Source organism: Mixophyes fleayi, chromosome 2, assembly GCF_038048845.1.
Source record: "Mixophyes fleayi isolate aMixFle1 chromosome 2, aMixFle1.hap1, whole genome shotgun sequence".
Taxonomy (NCBI): domain Eukaryota; kingdom Metazoa; phylum Chordata; class Amphibia; order Anura; family Limnodynastidae; genus Mixophyes; species Mixophyes fleayi.
This window is the reverse complement of record NC_134403.1, coordinates 282586484-282610593: the sequence shown is the minus strand read 5'-3', so window position 1 is coordinate 282610593 and position 24110 is coordinate 282586484. Positions and strand designations below refer to the sequence as shown.

Genomic DNA, 24110 nt, shown 5'->3' with positions numbered 1-24110 from the left:
TGTGCAGTGGAGAATAAGGTAAGAAGAAGGTGTGCTGGAGAGGGGGCATGTGTGACGAAAGGTTGCACAACATTTTTTTAACCATGCTTAACTAAAAGGGAGGACCCATGGAGTTGCTGTACTGGGGCCATGAATTTCTCTAGGCAGATCTGTATGTATGTGCGATAGAGATATAGATATATATATATTATATATATACATATATATACATATACATACATACATATACATACATACATACATACATACATACATACACACACACCCCCACACACAACTGGCACACCCGGGCTTGACTAGATTTTAGCCGGCACTCCGATAGAAAAAGGTTGCCAACCCCTGTTCTAGAGCATTTCATTGACTGAACTGTTGAAAATAATGGGAATGCTCCTTTTAATAAAGTCAGCCTTCCTTATGTCCCTTCCATGGATTTAAATAATACAATTCATCTATTTTATGGCAAACTTTATGATGATGCTATAAACTCCTTAAAAAAAATTGTGAGAGAACACCAATGGTCCCATATGCTTTACTGAAAATATCATTAAAAAGACAGAAACATTTAAAAAAAAAAATCTGAAATGATGGCCCAAGCATACTGTTTTGATTAAAGTCTTGGCTTTAGATGTTCTCTTTTTAAGACAAAGGAGTGATTGAAAATCCCCTCCATTCAAATCTGACAAACCACTGTTTCAGTCTCTTTCATATTTATAATTATTTAGTGATAATGCAGAAAGCTGGACTCTCAGTCAGTGTAGAATGGATAGCAATGAGTTAATCAGCAGACATCTGAAGCAGTGATACACCTAATATAACCATGTCTTGGCCTCTTTCCCCACATCTTTGCGATGTTCAGGCTGTACACCAGCTGTGTACAGAGATAACAACTGTGGAACCGAGGGGCTCAGAAATGCAGCCAAGAAGCAAGGAAAGCAATGAAACGTTTAACTGCAGTGTGATGCTGTTCTTCTATTCAGTACAGGCCCCAATAAGCTTCTCATTTGGAACTGTAGCTGAATGGGCAAAGAGCCAATACTAAATTGTTCAGCATGCCAACAGAATTTAAGATCTCCTGACTTATAATTATGTGATATATACAAATGTATACATATATACATGCACACACACACATTCATTTTTATATAAATATACACACAATATATTCTCACAAATACACACTTAATTTGTCCTGAACACCTATTGCCTACAGTCCCAACTCTGACAGCAGAATTTAACGGGGGAGCCAAAGCTTGGTTCAGTGATGCTGGTGCCGGCTCCCCCATGGTGTAGAGATATGAGACATGTTCACAAGGGCTCTGTGGGGTGAGGAGCCATAAGGTGGTAAATTAATGACAGGCTGGTGGTGGTGGCAGTGGGGGGGCTGTGACTCAGTTCCATACAGTCAGTCTCAAGTTGTGCCACTCTGCAATAGAGGGCAGCGCAAGGGGCAGACACATGCAGTATATAGTGTGCGGCATAACAAGGGAGATTATTTATATTATGTGCATTATATAATGTACATATAATACACAGCCAGTCATGTAGTGAAGAAGAACATTCTCTTTCAAATGTGTGTCTTTACATATCAGGACATAATTAACAGATCCGCTAGTTCTCAAGACCTACAATTTGATATATTCGCCCAGGGTTTCTGCTCCATTGACTGAGAGCGTATCCAAACTTTGAAGAGTACAAGCACTGAGTTCCTGTGGCATCACCACTTATATGCTCTATAAATACTGCTGGAAAAATATTAGCACAGGCAGCTTGATGCTCACACTACCTGCTATGTACAGCAAAGCAAAACGCATAAGCACTGTGGCGCTATTTAGGTGGGCGAACAAAATGCCTGTCTGACACTAGCCTGAATGTGAAAATAAAATCTTTCCTGCTCCCGAAATTTCCTCTGATGGCAACACACACACCAGCATGACAGCCAGAGCTTTCACTGCAGCTCAAATCACTCTATCCTTGTCTGAATGGTCCGATAGACCTGGTCAATGGAAAGCAATTAATGGGAAAAGTTTATCATTTAAAATCTCGATCCTGGTTTTGACAAGATACGGCTGGATAAACTCATATTATACATATCTTGTATGCTTGAGATCATCCTCTACTTCTCCTCCACCCTTCTTCCCATGTTTTGTCTTTATACATTTGCTAACACAGACCGGAAGATGCTAAAGAAGGCAGATGTTACGTTTAATCAGCAGCCTGTGAAAAATTATTGTGGAAATGGTGGATGGTGCATTATGCCCTGATAAGTACTCCTTGTATGTTCTCTGCTTTCTATTACACAAAATAAGAAAACTTCACATACTGAGCACAACAGTATAAAACAGTGGTCTGTAGGTGGGATTACCGGTCTGGGGGTACATTTTTCACTCCATTTAAAAGATGCATATGTGTCCCATTGTTGACATTGATCACAGTTAAGACCATGCTGTAGCACCGTGTAAGTGATGGGCAGCGCTTTACACATTCATCTGCAGATTAAGCAATTGTGAATTTTGGTTTTATTACTATTGTAGAGACCAAATTTAAATTAGGTCATTTTTACTGACTGGCAATTGGGGGGAGTGCAGGAGGATTCTCTTGGTGCCCTTGTAGGGAGGATTCTTAAGGGTTGTTTTAAAAGATGACTTGTAAATGTGTGGCTGTTCCAAGAAGTCAAGGCTCTTGCTCTAGTAACACGCATTCTGTTTATAATGGCACAACTGTACTTGTCTGTCTCTCCCGATATAGAATCAGTAATCCAGATACACATTCAGAACACCATTAGTTTGTTAGAGTATTTTATGTACACATACACACACATTTTACATACACATTACAGTTCACTCTTGAAATAATCACAATGGGATCTAAAAAAGGCAACATTTTCTGAAATTCTGTGAGAGACTTCTTAGATCATGACTCTTAAATCCCAGGGCTTTTAATAACAGACTCTTTTTGATAAATCTGAAAAAAAGCCTCTGTCTCATTATATATTTAAGAACAGGTAAATTGAGTCTTAGATATTTCCTTGCATAAAACTGATGACTTCAAGTCTAATATTTGCACTGAAATGAGAATGAACCCTTGTGCTAATCCATCTGCTTGCTGGATTAAGGTACGTATTATTCGAAAATGGGCAAAGCCAACTATTTGGCAACGGAATTATAATGCTTCTAATTAAACTGAGGAGCCACGGTCTTGAATAAATTGCAAGAGTAGAAGCAAGCAGATGTACTGTTTATATACTTCATTCTCAAGGCAGGAATATAGAGTAAAGATACACACAAATAATTTGAACAAGAGATTTTAGACTACTGCAAATAAATATTCTCTGCTGACCAGATACAAAAGTCTGTGATGAACTACTTTATCATGTGTTTTCAAGCAGATCGCCAATTGTATTTTTAGTAGCTGTGTTTGATTTAAAGTGCACCTGTCACATACACACTCTGGAGGCAGCCACTTTGTGCCTCATGCCTCAGTGATGTCACTAGTTCCTAGTGAATTGATATGTTGTACTTTCACGATATGTTCAGTCCATGAAATGGCTAATTTCACTGTGTGTAGTTGTTGGGTCCACTTGGTATGAACTTTGCAATGTTTATTAATAGAAAACCAACCCGCAAATTTATTAAACAGCACAAACATCTAAAAGTGTGATGGGGAAAAATAGAAGGGAACATATAAAAAGTCACAATACGGTGCAGGGCTCGAAAAAGAAGTGGGCATGGCCACATGAAAGCCTTTCCCAAGCGTCAAATGACAACTGGCATGCACCTCTTTAACCCACACCCCTTACCCATCAGCTATGCCACCCCCGTGGTACCTACCTGTTCTTGATGTGGTCGTACATCATCATGTATATTTCCCTTTGGTTACAACACATTATATGCATTAATATTTCATATCAGGATATTCATAATACATTATTACATTGTTTTATATTGCCATTTTGGTATACGATTTACACCCCTGTATTGATTCATATTTCAGTGTGTGCATGAGCAGAAACTTCGGATGAATCTGGACATGTGTCTGGAATCTCCTGGACATGTCTGGAGACTAAACTGGAAAACAGGACTAAAATACTTATGGAAAAAAACACTTAAGCACATTAGGCTTTCATATTTTAGTTTTCAGCAATTATGTACAGGTAAAAGGTTATAAATAGCCAGTATAGAGTATATATATATGATATTCAGTGGCAGAACTATGGATGTTGCAGGGGGTGCGGTGACTATGGGGCCCAGCGGTGAAAGGAAGACTAGAGATGCCGGTCCATTGGCTTCCAGGACAGGACTTGATGCCGAGGCCCTCACTCGATATCAGAGCACGCATGAGGGCTTCCTGGAGGATGGAAACATATCACCCTGTAGTGTTTATTATAGATGACCTAGATTCCTAACAACTTTAAAAATTAGATGATCAAGCCAGATGTATAAGTTCAAAACACAAGTAATTTGTGAAGTGGTCCATTATGTTAGACCACACTTATCTAGTAGCGGTAAATTGGACTTCTCTAATTACACCTCTAATGTCAAGGACTTGCTGACTTGGACAAGATGCCAGTACATTTCCTACTAATTTTTAAGAACTATCATTTGGCTTTCTAACATAGATACACAGTGGAGTGCAAATCTGGTCTTAATGATTGAATTTTCTAAATATAACAATGGAATAAGACATATACTAACAGTTATTAATGTCTTGTCCAAAAATGTTTGGAAAGGTAATTTGAAAACTGTAATGGGCACATTATTCTGTGATAGGTGCTTCATAGCCATTATCTATTGCTTGTCTGACTTCTTATATATGATTATGCAACTGTACATTCTAAAAGATTATATTATATATGGTATATACTCTGTGCTGGCTAATAAAGTCCAATTTAGAAGTATCGTCTACTCAAATAAATGTATAATACAAACGTACCAATAAAAGTGTTTTGTTTTTTTTCATCAAAATGTTTAAGCATGCGCATGAGTCTTATTTTCCACTCAAGTCCTGACATGTCCAAATGATAACAGACACATGCTCTGACTCACCCTAAGTTTCGGCACATATGCTCAAATTATATTTCTCACTTAAATCAATGCAAATGTAAAATCCATATACTATAGTGGTAATAAAACATAAAAACAATAATGTAATAGCATGTAATTATAGCTGGAGTATGGTGAACACAGTGAAGTAAAATCCCATAAAACACGATATAAAAATATACAATAATGTTAATAAAATATAAAATACTAATGAAATTGTGCATTATAAAGGTGCCATACATGAGCTATGACCAGAAAAAAAGATAGGTACCATGGGAGATTGGTTTGACAAGCTAATGGGTGGAGCTAGTGACAGGTAGGGGTGGCCTTAAATGATGACACCCAAGACACTCTAAGCTATCAAAAGTAGAATGACTGAGTCTTTTGCTTACCCTCTTCTGCAATCACTGTGAGAGTTACAGTATTCCCAGCATCCTTTATGAGTTGTACAATGTTATCATGCGCCAGCTCCACAATGGACTGGCCATTAACAGCTGAAATCCTGTCTCCCACTTTCAGCTTCCTGCACCGGTCCGCAGGGCTACCTTCTATTACACGTCCAATCTTGTGGGGAATCACTGCAATTGAGAAAGACAAACTTTTACTTTAGTAGCTTGTCCACAACCACTGTCTGTGCCAAGATTGTTGATTTCAAAACATTCAGTCTAATAAAAGCATTTAAGAAGGCCCTGAATAGACCTAAGACAAATGTGCTGTGTTTACATAAATAAACCCTTTATACAGCACTGCTCAAGATGTTTATATTTGTTATTCGCACATACGTTCAAAGCAAGCTTAGTATCATAATCATTTATTTATATAGCGCCAGCAAATTCCGTAGCGCTTTACAATTGGTCATAATTAAATAGGTAACTTATATAGTTCTGTGTAGGTATACTTATATGAGTTTATTAAGTTGTAAACAGCGGTAAAATGATAAAGTAAAAAGATGGATAGGTGCACTTTGTTTCATATAGAGGTTCGCTTTCCGCAGCAGTCCGAGAGGGGCCTTATATAATTCTGTATGTATAATTTAGATGCTCGGATTGGTTACCTCTTATTTTGCCCCTTCCACCTTAAACTTACCTATGTATGGGCATTCAGCAGTAGCCAGAGCTGTACCAATCGGAGTTGCTGTTAAATTCCTAATGTTAAGATTGGCTATAGACTCTCCAGCACCAACCACTTTCATCTTCTGCCCGTTCATGTATCTCCATTTATGCACAATGAAAATTAAAAAAGTACTGTTACTAGAGATGGGTGGGCTCGGTTCCCCAAGATCCGAATTCAACCGAATTTAGCCTATCCGAGTACCGAGCCGAGCACGCTCGGTACTCTCCCGCCCGTTCAGATTCTAAATCGAGGCAAAACGTCATCGTGATGTATACGTATTTCTGAGCTCGGTTCTCGCGAGATTTGAAAAGCATAAATACCAGCCTCCACAGTAATCCATCGCCATTTGACAGAGGGAGAAAGCAGGGCTAGGTCACACGGGCTATATCAGCGCAGGGACAGAGCAGTAATTGGACACATTATTGTTTCTATTCAATAGCATTCTAATCTTAATACCAGTTGTTACAGCAGTAAGAGGAGGATAGAGGAGGGTTTTTGTTCAGTTTCTGGCACTCCAAGTGCTTTTGGGGTGTCCCTCATTCTTTTGCATTAATTTTTTTGGCTGTCAAAAGTCCTATTTGTCAGCAGTGTAAAAAAATAATATTTAGCACTACAAGTGCTTTTGGGGTGTCCCATATTCCCCAGTGTTTTACTGTAGTTTTTCTGGCTGTCAAAAGTCATATTTCTCAGCAGTATCTATCTAATACAATTTTGGCACTTGAAGTGCTTTGGCCTCATTAAAATGGATTCAAAGCAGTCCACATATGAGCAGAATCAGCAACCCGGTTCTGTCACCAGTCCTGATGGTAGTGTTCCCAGTACGTCATCTGGGAAAGGCGATGTAAAGGTACATAGTCTTTAAATCGGGCAAAAAAACACACACCCAAAATTTTTTTACCGTATTGAAGCGAAAAAGAAGTGTAACTGAGGAAAAGTTAAGTGCCGAAAAAAAAAATTGCCAACATGCCATTCTACACACGCAGTGGCAAAGAAAGAATGAGGCCTTCGCCTTTCTCTATTAGTGGCAGATCCAAAAATGTTACTGAGCCTTCTTCTTGTACGGTCACTCGTGACCAAGCAAGACCAAGTAATTTGGAGCCTAAAAGTGGTGCACAACTACTGTTACGTGTCAAAGCCGAGCTGCAAGAAAACAGTAAGGCATTAGAGGATAATGTATGCTCTGAATCAGAAATGACACCAATCCCTGTGGAGAGTCCATCCACCAGTGGTATGTCTAATCGTGAGCATTCTGTTAGTGACAGTGTACCCATAAAGAAGGTTCCTTTCAGCAAGTTCTGCTGATGTGTGCCTTAACAGCCCGAGTGTAGCCGGTGATACACCAATTGAGGATGCCACTTTGGAATTAGAAGAGGATGAGGGGGAGATTTGTGTAGGCAACGAGGGCACTAATGATGATGTTGATGATGATTATGATGCAGACAGATACCAAATTGCCTTTCTCAATTTATATTTATATTCTAGACTATATAACTGTTTTACTCCTAGTGGAGAGTGGGTCTGATGCAGACAGATACCAAACTGTAGAATTAGAATATAAAAATAAATGGACAAAGACAGTCTATGCAGGCTGCTTTTTTTCTATTAAACTACAAGTGGAGGGGGGGGGGGGCTATAGAGACTGAAACCAAACTGCCTTTGTCCATTTCTTTATATATTTAACTATAAGTGTAGGGTGTAATATACACCCAAGGACGATGGCTGCATTGCCAATAGGCTAAGATGAAGAGGAAGACAACCAGGTTTGTGTGCAGAATTAAGGACGGCCTACCAGGGATTCAACTGTTTTCTTCCTAATTTATTAGCTTTAGAATTACCTTACTTGTCCAAGAAACAGGTGGAGCACTAAATTAGGTTATTTTATGCCAAAAACATTGGTTTTGTTTTGCAATTTTGTTTAAAAATCAAACAAAACCAAAGCCAAAACACGCAAGGGCGGTTTGGCAAAACCAAAACCAAAACACGACGGTAATCCAGATCCAAATCCAAAACCAAAACACGGGGGTCAGTGAGCATCTCTAACTGTTACACTGTCAAATGCACTTATAAGCAGCTCAAGAAAGTTCTTAGAGGAGCTGGAACAACAAAATATCCTCTCATAGAACAATGCACTAAGTAACTTTATGGATCTTATTTAAGGGGCACAAAAACAGTGGAGGAGCAAAATTCTCATTAGCTACAGAATGCACCTAGACTTTCGCCAAAGTGCATGGGTTTGTGGAGCAAGACGGATTAATATACATGTGCACAGGCAGGAGTTAGGTGGAACAAGAGTGTTACTGGTTATGCATGGTGTAGGCACACAGGTGCACCTATCTTTGCAGAGCAGTGCAAAATCAAGACTAATGGGTATATTTCCTATTATGCAGCAATGAGGCCATTTTTTTTTTTTAATCACTGCGTCTATGGCAACAATTTATCAATAAAATATCACCAGGGCAGCTGAGTGAAAGCACACAGTGATACTGGCCTGGAGCAGTAAGGGCTAATTTCCCTCTTCACTGATGAATAGGGCTAAGCCTAATCGCTGGCCAAGACACCCGTTTCTGCTGGCCATAGGGCTTTTTGCCCTATGATAAATATGTCCATTAATTTTGTTGAGTGAGATTATTAAAAAGAGATAGGTGGAGAGGGATCATTTTTAGGGAAAGTCCTTGCTTTGCGAAAGTGCACAGCTCTGAGCTGGTGGAGAACCAGTCTTGTCCTTTATGGCAACTTCCAGTTGTACTTCAGTGAAGAAGTGAATATTAAGGTGCCCTTTGCCCCCAAAATCATGATCTTCAAAACCACACAAGTACCCCTCCGTTCACTGAGAACAGAGACTAAATGTACATCTTGAAGTGTGCTGGGAGGCCCATCTAAATGTAACACTGCAAAAACAGAGCAATATACGGTACCCAATCAGTGAGCCTCATGAGGTCCACTGTATTTTTTGTGATACAGCCAAATATTTGGATTCTATTTTTAATTTCTCCTGGCAATAACTGACATGCTCAATAGTTGTTCAGATATTTTACCTTGGCAGTCCCAATGAAAATTTAAATCTTATATAAAAAAAAACAAAAAACAACAAATAAAATTAACACGTGAGCGGGCAATCGGCAGAAAAAAAAAAATCACCTGTGAAACTAGGTCATGCTAAGAGAACTGCACCTTTACCCAACATTACTGTTCAGGCAGGTTTGTGGCTTTGAGCTAATTGACTCGTGTTCCAGTATGCCTCGATGTCTCGCTCAGCAATGTGAGGTATTGTTAATGCATGCAACATCTGTTTCAGCACATTAAATGTGAACACACAGAAGGATTAAGCATAGCAGCACTGGAATTTATTTATCAAGGCCACCCAGATGGAACTGCATCTGAAAATCAACATTAATACTAATATTTAGACAGGTTTTTTTTAAAAAAAAGTATTGTCTTGAAAAGCTCGCTGAGCTAATACACAGGAAGAAAAGTTTTATTTTGGTTCAATGTTTTGTTCAAATCTACTCATAAAAAAATGCAATATAAAATAGTGTGGAAATGTAGATACAGTAACAATTACTATAGTAAGGGATCCTTACTATTATACTAATTAGAGCAGAACGCTCTAGCTTTACAGCAGCTGATAAACATATTGTAACATAACGGCTGACTAGGAGATCCAGAGCGCCAATAACCATTCCCTAGAGGAAAAATTACTAGTACAGATTATTTGGAGATCTGAAAAATGTGAATTGTGCTCAAGAATTGTGAAAAATAGTGTTTCAATTTGCCATAAAGAAAGTTTTCTTTATATGGTCAGTTGAGGTAAAGGATTAAAGCATCAACATTTCTCACCTCCAGGAGGGGGCTTGTTCTTTGAGGTCAAGATGACAAACCCAAAGCCTTCATTTTCTTTGCGCTGTAAGATGATATCATACGCCTCTGCCAGAGGCTTAGGAGCACCAGTCACCTCAAACCTGTTCAGCCTGGGAGAGCCATTAAGTGCAGGGTGGATATGCTGTGGGTCCTCCTCTTCTTGCTGTTTCTCTGAAATGTTCAAAAAACATAACAATTTACTTTAAGGTGGTATGTATGAGCTAGGTTCAATTAACTACATCCAAAACAGATAAAAGGAATGCATATTTGCCCACTCTTCCGGGAGATTCCCGAATTCCTGGGAGAGCAGGCCATTCACCCGCATCCCAGGATGGGGGCCTCTATGACGCGAACCGCATCATTTGGGCCCCACCCCAGCTGTGAAATGACACAAACGCGGTAATGCATTGCGAAGGTGAGTGGAAAACAACGCAATTTGCATATACGTCACCTTAGTTGGCAAGTATGAAGTAATGTTTATATCTGTTTGCCAAATATAGTTCTAAATTAATTTCCAATTTACCTATGGTATCACAAACATCAGTACAAATAGTGTGTTTAAATAATGTGCATTGTAAAATTGTTTTTATTCCTAGTATCAAGACAGGTTCCTAGGGGTTTAATGAAGAGTATATAAATAATCTATTATTTTATATCTGATTTCATAACATATGAACAGATTCAGCCACAATTGAATTAGGTGACCTAGGCACAAAGCTCTCCTTCCCCCACCTGTTACTGTGGAACTTGAATACCAGTGAAACAAGTCTTGTTCCGTTGGTCAGTAATTAGCATATGAATGCCGTGAGCAGTTTCCTGTGGAAAAGGCACACTCCGTCCACAAGAAAGGGTTTACACGTGATACAAGGAGAAACTCTCTCTTCGTGCTCTGTTCCCCAGCCTGACTAGAGATGCAGCCATAGCTTCTAGATGGACATGCAGGAAAGGGAGTTGCCTGAGGGCCTTGGGCCCTGACCAGCAGGATAGATGTTAGAATGGAGTTTTTGAATGGAATGAATGAAATGTGATTGAGTCTGGAAACAAAATGTTATAAATGTTGTAATGTGTTGTTGAATGGAAGATGGTCAAATCTGGATGCATATGTGTAGAGTGTATGGGACTGAATGATTATTTGTTGTAAGTGATATGAAAGTTTGTATACAGATGGCAAATATGAATGGAAGTGTCTGAGTTTGGTACAAGAGTTATTTGGAGCTTGTGTTGGTTTTAAAAGTGAAGACTTTGGTTTGGTATGGATAGTGTTACATAACTGCATGCCTTGTAATAATGATGCAATGCTGAGTAGAAATAACATAGGTAATGGTATGGTGTTAGTCTGATTTGTATGTGATTGTGTAGTCCAATAAGAACTGGGCCCTGTTGCTATGAAAGACTGCATTGGCAGTCAATTAGGTCATTACGAGCACATGTTATTAAGATGGCTGACAGTATGTTGACTCCTGCAATGCTGTACAATTCTTGGAATTCCTGTTGCGTTTAGGAAAGATTGTTGGTTTAAATGGAAGCATTTGTATTATACATGGTGCTGTGTGGTTCTGTGTTGGTTTAATGTTGTAATGGAGTTATGTTGTGGTTATTTGAGTGGAATCAGATAAAATAGAGTAAGTGAAATGAAATGATAGAGAGATAAATGTGGTAGAGTATGTGAGAATATTTGGAAGGCTAACATGTGTGCATGATTGTCTGTGTGGTCTCCCTCCTCCATAGGTCTCTAGTTAGTAAAAACACACACAAAATGACTTGTATAAATATACAACAGGTAATAAATGTAATATATGGCACCAAAATCTATACTTGTGTAAAATATTGTTACGCTGTTTACCGTTTTATAATATATACATAAGTTTTACAATTAGAAAGTTAATAATACAACACATTTTAAATTAAACTATATTTTGTGTGTAGTTTTTCTTGAAGATATGAGCATAAGCTATTATATGAATATTGATCCTATGGATTTAAGAATATTAATTTAAGAATTATTAAGAATTATATTTCTTAGGTTAATTTAGAAGTACTTTTGCGAGGAGTTGGTTGGCGGTAATAGTCATATATCACGATAGTAAATGGTCATCCATACATTTGCCAGATTATTACGGAGATTAAAACCTCATAATCAACCAGGAAATCCTTATATAGGGTAATTGAATGTATCTCTAGCAATCAAAGTGGAAATTCGGCAGAAAAATCACTTTTATGATTTAAGCACACATTATATCAGACTTAAGCAACTTGTGGCTCTATAGTTGTTAATTGGGCTGGTAGGGCATGCTGGGACTTCTAGTACTATAACGGTTGGAGAGCCACGGGTTGCTACCTACACGTTATGCAATATTATAATATGGTCACTGGATTCTGTTACACTGCTGCCTATGAATTTATTTTAATTTTTGCATTCCCACACTGCATCTACAGTTAATTTCTGACCGAGGGGTAAATTTATAAAGCTGCAGGTTTGAAAAACTGGAGAGTTGCCTATAGTATATATATTATAGGCAACATCTTCACTTTTTCAAACCCGCAGCTTGATAAATTTACCCCAAAGAGTCCAGCTCCATAAATAAACTCAGCATATCCACAATCACACCTACCATGCACACAGTATAACATTGCACTTGACACTAATATATGAGGGGTTCTGTTTATTACAGTTGTGACACGGTTTAGTGTATCCTTAAGGAATTCAGGAAGAAATGATTCCTGTTGAGATCTAGCAATTTGAATTAAAATGTTTTTAATCACTCATTACTTTTTTATACCCTAAAATCCACAAAATAAAAGTTACAGTTGCACAGTTAACTCTGGTATGAAATATCTATTCATCAAGCTTCTCCTACCTGTGTAGTAGATCTGCCTTCTCACTGTAAGCAGCACATGACCGTTGCGAGCAGCGGTCGTCATTAAATCTAGGACCTGCTTATGTGACTTTCCTTTCACAGGAACACCATCAATACAGATTAGTTCATCAGCAGCACGTAGACGTCCATCTTTTTCTGCTGCGCCTAGAGGAATAATGGCTCCAATGTAAATCTGCAAGCAGGGACGAAAACAGTAGAGAGTGATTTATTACTGGCAGTATGGTGTATTACAGAAGAGACTGATGCACACAAAAATGTATTGTATTAGAGAAATAGTGCCAAGATTAATTTTAATTAGGCATAGTGGCACATACCCATTGGCATTTCCTATGTATTTTTTTTAATGTTAGTAAAAATACATCTAAGCTGCAGACATTGTTGATAAACTATAGATTGTATTACCCATCATTGTGTTATTACTGTATTTGTTCCCAACATTAAATATACACGTAATAATGCCAGTGTGTATGGTAATTCTAGAACCAACGGTTTCTAGTGTCAGACCCAATTACATTGATTAAAAACACGTGTAAGATTAATTTTAAAAGAAAACAAGGGGTATGAGGTCTAACATTCAGTTTGGTTAAAAATAAAATCATGTAATTGTTAAATTATTAACTAAAAGATTTGTGTCTGTAAATGACTTAAAGCGATATTAAAATTAAATCTGGTTCACTAGGATCCGTTAAGCTGGTAAACTATGGCAAATGCCTGCCCTGCAAAAATCCTGAATTGGCTCTTGAATAAATATTTAGGCATCTATCTTGTATGACTTTGTGTCACTCTTAAGAAAAAAAACCTATTTGTTTTCTCAAAAATATCTTTTTTAAGACATAGATCTTCTGTTAAGAGCAAGTGATAACTGTTAGCAATAGCTAAGTAAGATCTTCAAAAGAAGTGCGTTTCCCAAGAAACCATTAGAGAATATAAAACATTATATACTGTATATTTATATATTCACTATAAATTAAAGCTTGGCAAGTGTCTTTACAGATAACATAGCATTTATTTATTCATGTAACCTCTGATCACTTAAAAGAGATTGTACATCTAAGAAGAATTAAAAGCCAACTACGGGTTTGGACACCCTTTGACCAGCAGTGCTTCAAAGGGGGGGCATTCCTTGCTGTGAAAGACCAGATGTGATTGGTTGTGAGTTGCGAAATAAGTGCATATCTAAAGACCACGGGATAACTGCTACTTGTCAGCAGTCTCAACTAGAGATGGTCACTGACCCCCGTGTTTTGGTTTTGGATTCGGTTTTGGATCTGGATTACCGTCGTGTTTTGGTTTTGGTTTTGCAAAACCTCCATTGCGTGTTTTGGTTTTGGTTTTGGTTTTGTTTGGTTTTGTTTTGCTATTTTTTGGGAAAATCCATGTTTTTGGGCCTAAATTAACCCAATTTAGTGCTCCAACTGTTTTAGAGACAAGTAATCTAATTGTTGAGGTAATAAATCATCCCAAAAAACAGTTTAATTCTTCGTTGGTAGGCCTATTCTACACACAAAACAGATTGTCTTCCTCTCCATCTATGCATATTGGCAATGCAGCCATCGTCTTTGAATGTATATTACACCCTACACTTATAGTTAAATATGTAAAGAAATGGAAAAAGCCAGTTTGGTTTCTGTCTCTCAAGGCCCCCCTCCACTTGTATAAAATACCAAAAAATTCAGCCATTATAGACTGTACAATATTAATTGACATGGAGAAAGCCAGTTTGGTTTCTGTCTCTCAAGGCCCCCCTCCACTTGTATAAAATACCCAAAAATTCAGCCATTATAGACTGTACAATATTAATTGACATGGAGAAAGCCAGTTTGGTTTCTGTCTCTCTAGGCCCCCCTCCACTTGTATAAAATACTAAAAAATTCAGCCATTATAGACTGTACAATATTAATTGACATGGAGAAAGCCAGTTTGGTTTCTGTCTCTCTAGGCCCCCCTCCACTTGTATAAAATACTAAAAAATTCAGCCATTATAGACTGTACAATATTAATTGACATGGAGAAAGCCAGTTTGGTTTCTGTCTCTCTAGGCCCCCCTCCACTTGTATAAAATACTAAAAAATTCAGCCATTATAGACTGTACAATATTAATTGACATGGAGAAAGCCAGTTTGGTTTCTGTCTCTCTAGGCCCCCCTCCACTTGTATAAAATACTAAAAAATTCAGCCATTATAGACTGTACAATATTATGAAAAATGGACAAAGCCAGTTTAGGGTCACTCTGTCTATGACACCCTACCCTTAAGGATAAATTGCCCTAACAGCAGCCTTTCAAGATGGTATGTGATATGGAAATGCCACAAGTCCCTTTCCTCTTTGGGGGTAGATTGCACCCTACACTTACATAGAAAGTTTTAAAAAGATGTTATCGGCATCATCTTCAGCTTCATCCTCACCCTCATCAGTGTTATCGTCATCATCACAGACTATCAATTCATCGCCGCTTGAATCCGCCATTAGAGAACAGTCAGTGCTTGCATGTCTTGGATGGTGAAGGCCTTCCTCGTGGAAGATGTAGTTCATTTTTTATAAACATCATTTTCTCCACATTTTTGGGAAGTAACCTTGTACGGCGATCACTGACTAAGTTCCCTGCTGTGCTGAACACTCGTTCAGAGTACACACTGGAGGGTGGGCAGCTTAGGTATTGCAAAGCAAGTTTGTACATGGGTTTCCAAATAGCTTGCTTTTCTTCCCAGTAAGGAAAGGGACTGTCTGACATTTCCATATCAACTACCTCTTGAAAGTAATCCTCCACCATCCTTTGCATGTTTATACTCATATTGGATGGACTTATGGGCAAAGTGACACTTTTTTTTGAAAAATCCTTCAAACCAGCCCAGATGTTAAATTGTTCTCGTCTGCCCCCTGTGTCTTCCCTGCTTCTTTTTTGGAAATTTAATTTTTTACGAGCAACAGCTTGAGAAAGTGAAGGAGGACACGTCGTCAAGCCGAGGCCCAGTTCAGCGGCCAACTTGCTGAGCAATAGCTCCTTGCAAAAGTTCACATCTCGCTCATTTACAAGTAAAGACTCAATGTAGGTTTTAAACCTTGGATCAAGCACAGTGGCCAAAACGTACTGATCCGAGTTCAAGATCTTAATAACTCGAGGATCATTGTGAAGCGAATTAAGTACTTGATCGACAAGGCCAACATACTTTGCTGAATTGCTTGCTTTCAGCTCCTCCTTCATTTTCTCAAGCTGCTTTTCCAATAGTCTAATTAAAGGAATGACTTGGCTCAAACTAGCAGAGTCTGCACTGACCTCACATGTCACAACTTCAAATGGTTTCAGCACCTTGCACAGCACTGAAAGGATTCCCCACTGTGCAAGAGTGAAATACATCCCCCCTCCTTTCCCAATGTCATGACTTGTGCAATATGCTTGGATGGCTTTGCGCTGTTCCTCCATCCTCTGAAGCATGTACAGGGTGGAATTCCACCGAGTTACCACCTCTTGCTTAAGTTGGTGGCAGGGCAAGTTAAACTGCTCTTGGAGCTGCTGTAATCTCCTACATGCTGTGGCTGAATGCCTGAAATGGCCTGAAATTTTACGGGCCACCGAAAGCATCTCCTGCACCTCACGGTTGTTTCGTAGGAAGCTCTGCACCACCAAGTTGATGGTGTGAGCAAAACAGGGAATATGTTGGAAATCACCCAGCTGTAATGCTCGCACTATATTGTTGGCGTTATCTGAAATGACATACCCTGGGGAGAGTCCGAGTGGTATAAGCCATGCATCAATCACATCTCTCAGTTTGCGTAACAAATTGTCAGCCGTATGCCTGTTAGTGAAGCCGGTGATACAAAGAGTGGCCTGCCTGTGACAAATGTTACGTAGTGGTGTACATGCTGCTGCTGTTCCTGCTGGTGAAGGTGAATGACCAACCCAGTGGGCTGTCACAGTCATATAGTCTTTGGTTTGGCCACTTCCACTTGTCCACATATCTGTGGTTAAGTGAACAGTGGGCAGAATGGCATTTTTCAGCGCAATCTCTACATTTTTACACACTTTTTGGTATAGTTGTGGAATAGCTTTACGGGAGAAATGGTGTCGCGATGGAATTCTGTAACGCGGACACAAAACCTCAATTAACTGTGAAAAACCAGCTGCGTTTATGGTGGAGATTGGACGCAGATCTAACACTAACATTGCAGCCATGGCGTCTGTGATTCGCTTGGCGACTGGGTGACTGCTGTCATATTTGCTTCCCCTCGCAAAGGATTGTTTCACAGTTAATTGCTGAAATGTAGGACTGCTCATTTTATTCACCTGCCTCTGGGATGACGATTCACCCCCAGCAGCAGCAACAGCAGCAGCAGGACTAACGCTTTCTTCAGAGGAATCAATAATAGTGCCGGAGTCATCCAGCCTTAAGTGGGATGCCGGGCTAACTCCGAGCGCTACTGAGGATATTGATGAGGATGGTGTGGTGGGTGTATTTTGTGGCCGTCGGTATGTCGGTGAGCGGAGGGTCTTAGCTGATGAGGGAGTGCTTGTATTCTTTTGGGAAGAACTTTCAGCTTTTCCCAACACTTTGCCATGAACTCTCGTTAAATGGCGTAACATAGACGAGGTTCCAAGATGGTTAAGGTCCCTCCCTCGACTGACTGTGGCTTCACATACACTACAAATGGCTATACAATTGTTGTCTGGATTTGGGTAGAAATAATTCCACACATAAGAAGTGGATTTTTTTGTTTTATGCCCAGGCATAACAATGGCCTTTTTCTTGTCACGTGCCAGAACTGCTGCCACTGGTGCAGGACTTACACAAACAACCTCATCCTCATCAACATCCTCATTAGCGCCCTCGTCGCCTACACAAATCTCCCCCTCATCCTCTTCTAATTCCAAAGTGGCATCCTCAATTTGGGTATCACCGGCTACACTCGGGCTATTAAGGCACACATCAGCAGAATGCTCACGATTAGACATCCCACTGTTGGATGGACTCTCCACAGGGATTGTTGTCATTTGTGAATCAGAGCAAATATTCTCCTGTAATGCCTCACTGGTATCTTGCAGCTCAGCTTTGACGCGTAACAGTAGTTGTGCACCAATTGTAGGCTGGGTAACTTTTTGGGATCTGCCACTAATAGCCAAAGGTGAAGGCCTCATTCTCTCTTTGCCACTGCGTGTGTAGAATGGCATGCTTGCAATTTTTTTTTTATCGTCACTTAACTTTTGCTCAGTTACACTTCGTTTTCGCTTCAATACAGTAAATTTTTTTTTGGTTTTTGTTTTTTGCACTAATTTGAAAACACTCTGTTGTTTGACATCGCCTTGGCCAGATGACGTACTGGGAACACTAACATCAGGACTGGTGACAGAACCTGGTTGCTCATTTAGATCATATGTGGACTGCTTTGAATCCATTGCGTAGATACTGCTGACAGATATGACTTTTGACAGCCAGAAATATTAATGCACAATTAGGGAGGACACCCCAAAAACACTGAGGAGTGCTAAAATTTATTGAGTAGATACTGCTGACAGATATGACTTTTGACAGCCAGAAATATTAATGCACAATTAGAGAGGACACCCCAAAAACACTGAGGAGTGCTTAAAATTATTGAGTAGATACTGCTGACAGATATGACTTTTGACAGCCAGAAATATTAATGCACAATTAGAGAGGACACCCCAAAAACACTGAGGAGTGCTTAAAATTATTGAGTAGATACTGCTGACAGATATGACTTTTGACAGCCAGAAATATTAATGCACAATTAGAGAGGACACCCCAAAAACACTGAGGAGTGCTAACATTTATTGAGTAGATACTGCTGACAGATATGACTTTTGACAGCCAGAAATATTAATGCACAATTAGGGAGGACACCCCAAAAACACAGAGGAGTGCTAAAATTTATTGAGTAGATACTGCTGACAGATATGACTTTTGACAGCCAGAAATATTAATGCACAATTAGAGAGGACACCCCAAAAACACTGAGGAGTGCTTAAAATTATTGAGTAGATACTGCTGACAGATATGACTTTTGACAGCCAGAAATATTAATGCACAATTAGAGAGGACACCCCAAAAACACTGAGGAGTGCTTAAAATTATTGAGTAGATACTGCTGACAGATATGACTTTTGACAGCCAGAAATATTAATGCACAATTAGAGAGGACACCCCAAAAACACTGAGGAGTGCTAACATTTATTGAGTAGATACTGCTGACAGATATGACTTTTGACAGCCAGAAATATTAATGCACAATTAGAGAGGACACCCCAAAAACACTGAGGAGTGCTAACATTTATTGAGTAGATACTGCTGACAGATATGACTTTTGACAGCCAGAAATATTAATGCACAATTAGAGAGGACACCCCAAAAACACTGAGGAGTGCTAACATTTATTGAGTAGATACTGCTGACAGATATGACTTTTGACAGCCAGAAATATTAATGCACAATTAGGGAGGACACCCCAAAAACACAGAGGAGTGCTAAAATTTATTGAGTAGATACTGCTGACAGATATGACTTTTGACAGCCAGAAATATTAATGCACAATTAGAGAGGACACCCCAAAAACACTGAGGAGTGCTTAAAATTATTGAGTAGATACTGCTGACAGATATGACTTTTGACAGCCAGAAATATTAATGCACAATTAGAGAGGACACCCCAAAAACACTGAGGAGTGCTTAAAATTATTGAGTAGATACTGCTGACAGATATGACTTTTGACAGCCAGAAATATTAATGCACAATTAGAGAGGACACCCCAAAAACACTGAGGAGTGCTAACATTTATTGAGTAGATACTGCTGACAGATATGACTTTTGACAGCCAGAAATATTAATGCACAATTATGGGGGACAACCCAAAAGCGCTGGGGAGTGCCAAATATGAAGAAAAAATAATAAACCTCTATCCTCCTCTCTGCACTAGCGATTTTGGTTAGAGCAATTGCAAGAACAATATTGTATTCTTTCTCTGTCCCTGCTCTAATTAGCCTATGACTACACCCTGCTCTCTCCCTCTGTCAAATGGCGATGGATTGCTGTGGAGGCGTGTATTTATAAAGTTGAAGTATCGCGAGAACCGAGTCCCGAGATCCGACGACGTCACAATGACGTTCGGCCTCGATTTGGATTCGGAATTGGCGGGAGAGTACCGAGCTGCTCAGCTCGGTACTCGGATACCCAAAGTTCGGGTGGGTTCGGTTCTCGGAGAACCGGACCCGCCCATCTCTAGTCTCAACACTGAGGAAGTGTGCCAAACGTATGTTGCAAGCAAAGGTTCACCAGCAACCTAGTTACTTTCACTGGGTTCCTTTACAAACATATCCTGTATCTTAAAATATGGAACAAGATTTAATCCCCTTAAGATGAAAATCACAGAAAACTTATGAAAATTTAGAAATCACCAGTGACAATTAAAGTTGTATATGTAATTAATTGTGGTATCGTACAAACCAAACAAAATATTTATATGTAAATAGAATTGAATGCAATGTTTTATTACTTTTCAATTAGATGAAACCAGTCAGGCATATGTATAAATAGAGCTACACACAAAGGAAATGATTAACAATATTGTGGCCCTGAAGACATATATAATGTTCTCTCTGTGCTCTATAGTTAGCAGAATAATCGCATTTCCAACAAATACCATTTTTGTATAGAAACTCTCAAAGGGTCCACAAGAACCATGGCTCATTGATAAACATGGTAGTTTGCAGCTTTGTCAGGCTGATGTTATAGATCGTTCTATGTTTAGGTCTCCTCCTCATTCATTTGAGGGATTAAGGCTTTCAAGTAAATCTTTATCTTCAGTCAGCACTGAAGATTACTTTTTGGTTGATGTCATGCAGGATAATCAGCATGATGTGCATTAACAGGATTAGGGGAAAAAGACCCTACATTCATTATAAAATAAGCTTTAAAAAAGCTCAAAAGAAACCCCTTTGCCCCACAACAATCTGGGTTAGTGGAGTCCAATACTATTACCATATAAAAATTATAAATATTTTTTCATATCAAAATACATATAAATCCTGAGCAGTCTCCAGGCAAAGGTGCCAGCATTGTTCAAAATATTTAAAATGTGTTTGGTTTATCTAATGGGACAGGTGACCTCAGCTGGTCTGGTGTTGGCAATCGTCAAATGCAGTTAATGTTTCTAACTTGAAGATCATCTATGTTGAAGCACAAATAAATCAGTTACTGTCTTAGTGTTTTGGGGATCAGTATCTACGCAAACAATTCAGTTATCGTTAAAATGTGGCCTGTTAAGTCCTAAGATCACTTACAGATGGAGCACATCTTAATTACACTTACAGCGAGATCAGCTTCTTGTTAAATCACCTCAGTGTTATTTTGATAGTGACATACACAATGAAGTAGGCTTGATCAATGTGGTACAATTCAGTGCATCCTCCTCACTTCGAGAAGGGCTGGAGTGTGCTTTTAGCATAAACAACATGTGTGACACCAGTACCCTGGGCAATGAGAAGTGATTTAGTTCCCTACTAGGTCTCTTACGTCTGAAGTGAATACCTGTTTGCACCAACTAGAGCAGTGTTGCTTACCAGTGTTAGGTGCACTGTAAAATGATTAAAGGGTTACTGTCAGTCTGTTTAATATAACTCAAAATCATAGATCACGGTAACCGTAAAATAAATAAATATATATATAATATATATATATATATATATATATATATATATATATATATATATATATATATATATATATATATATATATATATATATATATATATATATGTGCATAAGCTAATTATTTAACATTCACAGATGTAGTGGGATACTTAATCAATATTTACATAGATAAAATGGAAAAATTCCTTTTAAGCTGCATGCAAAGTATTATTTTATTTTATCCCCCATGTACACACTGGCTGAGTTTCATATCACCACTGCTTGGCTTGGTTTGCAAATTTGTTAATGCTCATTGCTATGCTGTTGAATCACTGATAGTCTACCAGTCTCCCAGCGGGCATTGTGCAGCACAACATGGTAACGTGGAGGTGCCCAATGTGCCCTGAAGATGGGTATTACAACGGCAGGATAGGAGGCTGATGACATCCAGCTATCCAAGTGCAAAGATTATGAAGAATTAAAAACAAATACTGAAGGGAGACATATGGAGTGAAAATTGTCTCCTAGAAATGAATAGTGTATCATATTTAACAGCAATACCATTTCATCATGGGCTGTGAGGAACATCCATCGCCACCTTCTGCTCAACTCGCATATTAAAACTTTTGAGCAGCATAAAAAAAAAAGAATGCCAATTTTAAATTAATTAATTAAATTAATATATACATTTCAGTTGCTTGCTTGATACGTTGATTATTTATTGGGTAATTTTATTTGCTGGATTATCGTATGCTCGTTATTTCATTTGCTGACTGTAATATGGTAATTATTTGCTCGGCATATTAGTGTTTACTTGTCAATTGCTGGGTATCATCATCATCATTTATTTATATAGCGCCACTAATTCCACAGCGCTTTACAGAGAACTCACTCACATCAGTCCCTGACCCATTGGGGCTTTCAGTCTAAATTCCCTAATACACACACACAGACAGACTAGAGTCAATTTGTTAGCAGCCAATTAACCTAGCAGTATGTTTTTGGAGTGTGGGAAGGAAACCGGAGCACCCGGGGGAAACACACACAAACACAGGGAGAACATACAAACTCCTCACAAATAAGGTCATGGTCAGGAATTGAGCTCATGACACCAGTGCTGTAAGGCAGAAGTGCTAACCACTTAGCCACTGTGCTGCCCAATGAAGTGTATTATTATGCTGTGCAGTGAAAACTAATTTGTGTAAGAAATCACAGATAAAGAGAAATAACAACTTGTCTATTAGTTTGTATAGTTACACCCACTTTTTAATTCTTAGCCACTTAGCAAATATCTACTGAGATGAAGGGGTACTTGGCAAATTTTTACAGATACAATTCCAAAAAGGTCACACTATAGGATGCATATTGTCACGCACGCACATTAATGCACAGCAATGTCTAAACATACTCAGCAGTCACTTAAGTTATATGGTTTAAGTTTCTCTGGAGCAGGTTGAGTAAATACACTATAATTTTATCTATGTTATGCACTTTTTAAGATGAGCAATAAGTAGTAGAATTAAAATGAACAAATTAGTGGGTGAAAAGAAAATGAAGAGTTCTAATTTCAAAGTAATTATCTGCTCTTTGTTACTTACCAATTATAAAGCGCTACAAAATTTGCTGACGCTATATAAATAAATGTTGATGAAGTATGAAAATTCCCACACTGTGGTCTCTAAAGGCAAACATTCCCAGGAAGCGATCTACTCTAGCAAACTTGCTAGCTCTAGCTCAAATGATCTTAATGTATTAATGTATATAAGCCTTAAAAGAGCAAACAAGAAGTATTATTTATGGCCATTGATTCTGTACTATTTCATCAACTTACAAATGACAGTGGTGAACTGTGTATGCCTTGTTGCTGTGGTTTCCAGTCTTCAATTGCATGAAACTATTGGGCATGCAGAGTGGAAAACTAATCAATAAAACAACACAGAGCCCCTGCAGGTACATGAAATTGATTGCTGCCAGAAGATAGGGTTCAATTACTTTATCCATCAGTTACTCAACTTCATTGTTCACAAATTGGGTTTAAAATACCTTGTTCTTTCACAAATAAAGAGCAGAATTGTAACTATACATCAATCTTTTTCCCAGAGAGATAAATCCACCTACACTAGCACTACATTGTCTTTCCAGATCATCAGTTAAATGCCCAACCACCCTCTGCCACACTCATGGTCATATAAACATAAAATAAACAAATTTTAACCATGAGCAATCCTAACACTGATCCCCATCCAATACACATGTATGTTGCCACCACCAATAACAGATTCATGCTTTGAACCATGAGGCTGTACTCGTAATGCTGCACAACAGCATTTGGTGGAGCCTGCAGCTTTGTGGTCCAACTTCCCAATGAACCAGTGTTTAGTAAGGGAATGGAAGGCTGTAGGTAATGACACTCCCAGAAATGCCACAAAATGGGCTCTGGCAGAGAAAGGATATACAATTTGGCGCTATGAAGTCCTGAGGAGCTGGAATGTGTTTAATTTGGGCTATGATAATTCAACGGAGGTAAACAAAATGTTGGTGTGGTGTAAATAAGGACAAAGTGTGAAGCAGTGCAGTGTAG

The 24110-nt window shown here is 38.8% G+C and overlaps 1 protein-coding gene across 2 annotated transcripts in view; it reads right to left on the bottom strand.

The window, feature by feature from the left end:
* Nucleotides 1–24110, bottom strand: part of MAGI3 (membrane associated guanylate kinase, WW and PDZ domain containing 3) — a 254024-nt gene that overhangs the window by 28350 nt on the left and 201564 nt on the right. For both annotated transcript variants that reach the window (XM_075196269.1, XM_075196267.1), the window contains exons 14-16: nt 12869–13061; nt 9990–10181; nt 5432–5617 (exon numbers count right to left, since the gene is read on the bottom strand). In XM_075196269.1, coding sequence (XP_075052370.1) covers nt 5432–5617; nt 9990–10181; nt 12869–13061 — 571 coding nt within the window. The remainder of the gene's footprint in view (nt 1–5431; nt 5618–9989; nt 10182–12868; nt 13062–24110) is intronic.